The sequence below is a fragment of the Triplophysa rosa genome, unplaced genomic scaffold, assembly GCF_024868665.1.
Source record: "Triplophysa rosa unplaced genomic scaffold, Trosa_1v2 scaffold101_ERROPOS1711261, whole genome shotgun sequence".
NCBI lineage: Eukaryota > Metazoa > Chordata > Actinopteri > Cypriniformes > Nemacheilidae > Triplophysa > Triplophysa rosa.
Genome location: NW_026633982.1, coordinates 106594 through 114137, shown reverse-complemented (window position 1 = coordinate 114137; position 7544 = coordinate 106594). Strand labels below are relative to the sequence as shown.

Genomic DNA, 7544 nt, shown 5'->3' with positions numbered 1-7544 from the left:
TGTGAAACAGAGACGGATCCTGAGCAAATACAGACTCAGTGATCACAGTCTGGCCTAGAGAGAGGCAGACACAGACAAACATGGAGTCTGTGCACACTGTGACACTGGTGAGGTGGAGACTGAGACACACTTTCTCCTTCATTGTGATCAATTTAAAGATGTGAGAGAGAAACACTTTCACAAAATGTCAAAGGTCATGCCAGAGTTTGATAGGTGTTCAGAAACAGAGCGAATGCAGATGTTACTGGGGGGAGAAGAGACCACATCAGCTGCTGCTTCATTCACTATCAGCTGCACATAGACCTACTGCCTTCATCTGCTACAATCAATGCACATCTACACTCTTGACTTTACATTCTCATGTTTCTGCCTGACATCTACTTTGATATTGAGATTTTATTTCCATATTTAATTTGTTTACTTACATATACTCTATTTTATATTTCATTCTATATTTATGCCTTACTCAGCACCTTAGTTTAATTTTAATCTCATGTTTGTACTTAATGTATGTCTTTTGTTATATGTTCAATGCTTTGGCAATTGTAAGAACACCAATCATGCCAATAAAGTACTTGAATTGAAAATTGAGAGACGAAATTGATTACGTGAGGTAAAGTTCATCATCTACAGGTCTGTTAGTCTTCTGTTTTCCTGCTTTAATCTCACGCTGAGTCGCGCAGTCAGCGTCACAGCGTGCACTCAAGAAAAGTGTATGAGGAAGGATACCTGATAGAACCCTCAGAAAAAGAGAGACCTAGATAAATTCTAAAAGAGACGATCGCACACACAACACGAGACAATGATCTGAGAGAAGACACAGACAGACACAGAGAGAAAGAGAGAGAGAGACAGACACAGAGAGAAAGAGAGAGAGAGACAGACACAGAGAGAAAGAGAGAGAGAGACAGACACAGAGAGAAAGAGAGAGAGAGACAGACACAGAGAGAAAGAGAGAGAGAGACAGACACAGAGAGAAAGAGAGAGAGAGACAGACACAGAGAGAAAGAGAGAGAGAGACAGACACAGAGAGAAAGAGAGAGAGAGACAGACACAGAGAGAAAGAGAGAGAGAGACAGACACAGAGAGAAAGAGAGAGAGAGACAGACACAGAGAGAAAGAGAGAGAGAGACAGACACAGAGAGAAAGAGAGAGAGAGACAGACACAGAGAGAAAGAGAGAGAGAGACAGACACAGAGAGAAAGAGAGAGAGAGACAGACACAGAGAGAAAGAGACAGACACACAGAGAAAGAGAGAGAGAGACAGACACACAGAGAAAGAGAGAGAGAGACAGACACACAGAGAAAGAGAGAGAGAGACAGACACACAGAGAGAGAGAGAGACAGACACACAGAGAGAGAAAGAGACAGAGAAAGAGAGAGACAGACACAGAGAGAGAGAAAGAGAGAGACAGACACAGAGAGAGAGACAGACACAGAGAGAGAGACAGAGACAGAGAGAGAGACAGAGACACAGAGAGAAAGAGAGAGACAGAGAGAGAGACAGAGACACAGAGAGAAAGAGAGAGACAGAGAGAGACAGAGAGAGACAGAGAGAGAGACAGAGACACAGAGAGAAAGAGAGAGACAGAGAGAGACAGAGAGAGACAGCGAGAGAGACAGAGACACAGAGAGAAAGAGAGAGACAGAGACACGGAGAGAAAGAGAGAGACAGAGAGAGAGACACGGAGAGAAGAGAGAGACAGAGAGAGAGAGAGACACAGAGAGAAAGAGAGAGAGAGACAGACAAGAGAGAAAGAGAGAGAGAGAAGACACAGAGAGAAAGAGAGAGAGAGACAGAAGAGAGAAAGAGAGAGAGAGACAGACACAGAGAGAAAGAGAGAGAGAGACAGAAGAGAGAAAGAGAGAGAGAGACAGAAAGAGAGAAAGAGAAGAGAGAGACAGACACAGAGAGAGAGAGAGAGAGAGACAGACACAGAGAGAAGAAGAGAGAGACGAGACAGAGAGAAGAGAGAGACAGAGAAAGAGAGAAAGAGAGAGAAGACGACACAGAGAGAAGAGAGAGAGAGAGACAGACAGAGAGAAGAGAGAAGACACGAGAAAGAGAAACAGACGAGAGAAGAGAGAGACAGACCAGAGAGAGAGAGGCAGAGAGAGAAGAGAGAGAGAGACAGACACACAGAGAAAGAAGAGAGAGACAGAACCGAGAAAGAGAGAGAGAGACAGACACGAGAGAGAGAGAGAGACAGAGACAGACAGCAGAGAAGAGAGAAAGAGACAGAGAAAAGAGAGAGAGAGACAGACACAGAGAGAGAGAAAGAGAGAGAGGGAGACAGACACAGAGAGAGAGACAGACAGAGAGAGAGAAAGGGACAGAGAGAGAGAGACAGAGAGAACAGAGAGAGAGAGACAGAGAGACACAGAGAGAGAGAGAGAGAGACAGAGAGAGAGACAGAGAGACACAGAGAGAAAGAGAGAGACAAGAGAGAGACAAAGAGAGAGACAGGAGAGAGGAGAACAAAGAGAGAGAGAGAAACAGAGAGACAGAAGAGACAGAGAGAGAGACAGAGACACAGAGAGAAAGAGAGAGACAGAGAGAGACAGAGAGAGACAGGAGAGAGACAGAGACACAGAGAGAAAGAGAGAGACAGAGACACGGAGAGAAAGAGAGAGACAGAGAGAGAGACACGGAGAGAAAGAGAGAGACAGAGAGAGAGAGACAGAGACACAGAGAGAGAGAGAGAGAGAGAGAGAGAGAGAGAGAGAGAGAGAGAGAGAGAGAGAGAGAGAGAGAGAGAGAGAGAGAGAGAGAGAGAGAGAGAGAGAGAGAGAGAGAGAGAGAGAGAGCAGAGAGAGAGAGAGAGAGAGAGAGATCAGAGAGAGAGAGACAGAGAGAGAGCAGAGAGAGAGCAGAGAGAGAGAGAGAGAGAGAGAGACAGAGAGAGAGAGACAGACACAGAGAGAAAGAGAGAGAGAGACAGACACAGAGAGAAAGAGAGAGAGAGACAGACACAGAGAGAAAGAGAGAGAGAGACAGACACAGAGAGAAAGAGAGAGAGAGACAGACACAGAGAGAAAGAGAGAGAGAGACAGACACAGAGAGAAAGAGAGAGAGAGACAGACACAGAGAGAAAGAGAGAGAGAGACAGACACAGAGAGAAAGAGAGAGAGAGACAGACACAGAGAGAAAGAGAGAGAGAGACAGACACAGAGAGAAAGAGAGAGAGAGACAGACACAGAGAGAAAGAGAGAGAGAGACAGACACAGAGAGAAAGAGAGAGAGAGACAGACACAGAGAGAAAGAGAGAGAGAGACAGACACAGAGAGAAAGAGAGAGAGAGACAGACACAGAGAGAAAGAGACAGACACACAGAGAAAGAGAGAGAGAGACAGACACACAGAGAAAGAGAGAGAGAGACAGACACACAGAGAAAGAGAGAGAGAGACAGACACACAGAGAGAGAGAGAGACAGACACACAGAGAGAGAAAGAGACAGAGAAAGAGAGAGACAGACACAGAGAGAGAGAAAGAGAGAGACAGACACAGAGAGAGAGACAGACACAGAGAGAGAGACAGAGACAGAGAGAGAGACAGAGACACAGAGAGAAAGAGAGAGACAGAGAGAGAGACAGAGACACAGAGAGAAAGAGAGAGACAGAGAGAGACAGAGAGAGACAGCGAGAGAGACAGAGACACAGAGAGAAAGAGAGAGACAGAGACACGGAGAGAAAGAGAGAGACAGAGAGAGAGACACGGAGAGAAAGAGAGAGACAGAGAGAGAGAGACAGAGACACAGAGAGAGAGTCCAACACTTCACCTTGAAACACACTTGTACTCTTTCATTGTTTTGTGCTCTCGCTCTCTCTCTCACTCCATAAGGTCAAGATGAAAGATCACATTAACCTTTACGTCTGACAATTTTAAAAGTGCAGCCTATGCTATCTGAATTCCATTTATGCACTTCAATATGAGCACAAAGTATGGACTACACATATACAATTATACATGCAAAACAACATTATATTCCTAAACATAAAGTGTCACACACACACCTTGGTTGCGTACAGGGCTGACGTAACTGACTCCATTAACATCTCTCCAGTCCCAGTGCCCGGGAAGACCAGCGGCCATCTTTCCCACATTAGCGGTGACAGTCACAGGTCTAACTCGCCTTAAAGAGAACAACAAAATACAAGATCAAAACTGATTCTTATCTAATATCTACTAAATCAAAATTCCATCTTTTTTTGCACATGAATCAGTTTTGAGAACAAAATACCTCAAATATCCAATTACAATCTAAATATTTATTTCATTTATTTGAAAATGTACTTGTCTAAAGCAAAAGGGATTCATTTTAAAATTGTGAACAAAATTGACCAAAATTAAAAACTTTTTGCTGTAATGCTGTAAGTTTTTATTTGGAAAAAAAAGGTTCAATTTAAGGCTTTGAATTGGATAAAAAAAATGCATTGACGTGGCTTTGTTAGAAAGCAAAGATGTGATGAAGGCATTTTGAAGAATCCAATTAGTGATACACTATGAACTAAAATGTCAATTTTGAAAGGCTTTAAGTGAAATAGGGTTAAGTAGTTCATCAAGTTTTATAAAAAAGAAACTTTACACCATTTTGCCAATTACACCAAATCATATTCTCAGTCGCCTTCAAAAAAGTTAAAAAGGTAACCAAAAGGCTCGACTTTGCCACGCCATAAAAACCGACAGGCGGATGACATCCTAGTACAGCAAGAGCGATTTGAAAAATCATAAGGAGTTTGCTTTTGAATCCATCTCGCCGTACGTTGATGTCATCCGCCAGTTGGTTCTTGTGGCGCCGCATAAAGTCATGGGTAAACCCATTTTTTCACATTATAATCTGTATGTACAGATTGTCTGTACCGTGGTATTCTGGAAGACCGTCCTCCTGATCTCCTCAGCAGCTGCTGAATGGTGAAGGTCTCGTGGTGACTGTACACCACGGCCCTCCACGACTTCTGAACAGAGTTTATTTGATCCAGAAACTCCATGTTGTGTGTGTACGGCAACTGCATGAGTCTAGAGTTCAAACAAAACATTTTAAATGATCAAACACATAAAAAGGTCAGTGAGACACAGATTATTAGATCACAATCAAACACTCACATCTCATGTTTGAAGCCCAACTGTGGGCTGCGGTCAGTTCGGGGTGGGATGGGCTGGACTTTCTTCCCGGTGAAACAGGCCCAATTGTTCCCAAACACGTCATGAACCCAACCGGGCAGCGTCTGATCACAGTAACTAGTGACCTGTGAACCCTGCTGAGAATACTGCAAACACACAGAGACAACAGTGATCATTTTAAATTTTAAAACATGACTGGTGTAATTCAAGTCAACTCTATGTCGGTCTGCTGTCGTGAAAATGTCTTCTGAAGAGTTCATATTGCAAGATGTTTGTAAAACACGCAAAATGAAACTGGTGTGAATTTGATATGAAGTGTCTAATCCAGACTACACTAGAAAACAGATGAAGTTAGCACTTCCTGATGTGACTCAGATCAGTCATCTGATGTGTCATGTGTTATTCAACATCGAGTGTCCTAACAGACTTACTTTGAAAAAACCGAACCATTTGTAGTCATTGATCACCACCTCAAAGCCCTGGTTATAGATGAGGGTGAAGAATCCGGTGTGGCCCAGATCATCCACAGCTATATACAACTTCTGCAGATCCACAGTTACCGTCTTCACTACTTTCCCTGTTAGGGATAAACCATCTGGGAATTATAAGCTTGTCTGAATGCACCTATAATGCTGCCTACGTAGGCAGTGCACCAATTTTTGGAACGCAGTCCACACACTGTACAACAGAAACAATAAACAAAAAATAATCTAAATTTCACATTTGTGCTATAGGATTACAGCACATCATGTTAGGCCAACTATGAATCATGTTAAAAATAGATCACGATATTACATTACAAACTACTGAAACTACCAAAATAGTATCATGTTTGTGGACGTCTTTTGAGTGCCATAAGTATGTTTAATATCCATCACATGAGCCAAACGTACTAAACAGAGGATAAGGTCAAAAACACGGCATGAAACTGAAAGAAACTTGTACTTCCGCATTAAAGAAAGAGCAGTCATCATTGTTGGGTCTGATCTGACCTGTGCTCGAGCAGTTGATGTTCCGATCCTGACCCACATCAGACACGCTGAAGAGCCACGTGCCCAGCAGATCCTCATAGGAGCAGTTGGCAGGTGTGTCGGCCGCAGATCCGCCGAAAAACAGAAACAACGCGACGACATACAGTCCGAGCATCATCGCGACAGGCGGTCCGATCTTCCTCGCGTCAGACAGACAAACAAACAAACAAACAAACACGCGCAGAGTCTGATTTTGTGTCACCGGATACAACGAAACAAACGCGTATACTCCTGCGCACTTGCAGCACAAACACTCAGTTGAGAAACAACGTACCGCTGACTTATAGAGGTGATGGTCATGTGACACGAATCATGTGATCGCAGCCATGTGACGAGCCATTGAGCGCGCGCGTTCACACCCGTTTATTGCATCTCGCAATTTTTCTTAAAGGGTATGCTTTCTCTTTACATGGTTTTTTTTTTACAAGTAATGATAATCTAAATCTCTTGTTATACTAACCATTTTAAAATGTGAGTCATGTGATGAACTGTTACAGAGCAGTGCGCGCGCTCACATAACTTACTGTAGGCTGGAAGTCAGGCTGTTGATGTTTTTTTGACACGTAAACCAGGACGACCTAAATTGTGCTCACGTGATGTTAATGTTTTACTGTATTTTTGATGACAATTAAAAAAATTCCATCAAATGTACATATCATAGTCCTGTACACATGTTGTGTTTTCATGTTTTATTGGAATTTTTTTAGAATTACTTTTATACTGTACAAAGCAAACTGTACATTTCCTTCCCTTAACCCTCACAGAAAAAAGTTAGTTATAAGTTGTTTTCATCAAGGGAACAAAAAAAATTTCAAAACACATTCAAAAATGACTGGTATTACAATTTTTGTAGGGACATTTCGATTAAATTCCACACAAACATACCAACACACACTCAAAGAGGAAGCTCTTTAGTGAAGTGAAAACTCAAAGTCATGAACTTGTTAACCTAAGTCACACATGTCTGTGGACATTAAAACCCTTTAATCTGCACAACATCAGAGGAAGGAAATGTTTATGAGGCTTTTAATCATTTCACTAATCAAATATATAGAGCATATAATGAGATTAATCGTGTCTTGTCTTGAAGCCTTTGAACAGAAGTTTCAGTTTTAAAAATCTTTTGCTTTGCTGGTCTATGTTCCTGTGAATTTACAGTTCCACACCATAATCTTATACAAAGACTTATAAAATGATAAAATTACTTACATAAAAAGGAGAAAAGGTTTGATGGCCAGACTTTTCCCCGAAAGAAGCGTCAGTATTGCTTTAGCAAACACATACAAACGCAAAAGCATTAAGATTTTCAGCAATGTAATACACATATTGGTCCTTTGGAAGAGTATCCTGCTACTTTATTATGAGCAAAAACTTTTTCGTCCCTTCAGGAA

The 7544-nt window shown here is 42.2% G+C and overlaps 1 protein-coding gene across 1 annotated transcript in view; it reads right to left on the bottom strand.

The window, feature by feature from the left end:
* Positions 1–6461, bottom strand: part of ctsc (cathepsin C) — a 10652-nt gene extending 4191 nt beyond the window's left edge. Inside the window, exons 1-5 of the mRNA XM_057326531.1 lie at positions 6115–6461; positions 5554–5699; positions 5105–5268; positions 4862–5017; positions 4015–4133 (exon numbers count right to left, since the gene is read on the bottom strand). Coding sequence (XP_057182514.1) covers positions 4015–4133; positions 4862–5017; positions 5105–5268; positions 5554–5699; positions 6115–6271 — 742 coding nt within the window. The 5' untranslated portion in view covers positions 6272–6461. The remainder of the gene's footprint in view (positions 1–4014; positions 4134–4861; positions 5018–5104; positions 5269–5553; positions 5700–6114) is intronic.
* Positions 6462–7544: the final 1083 nt, after the last annotated feature.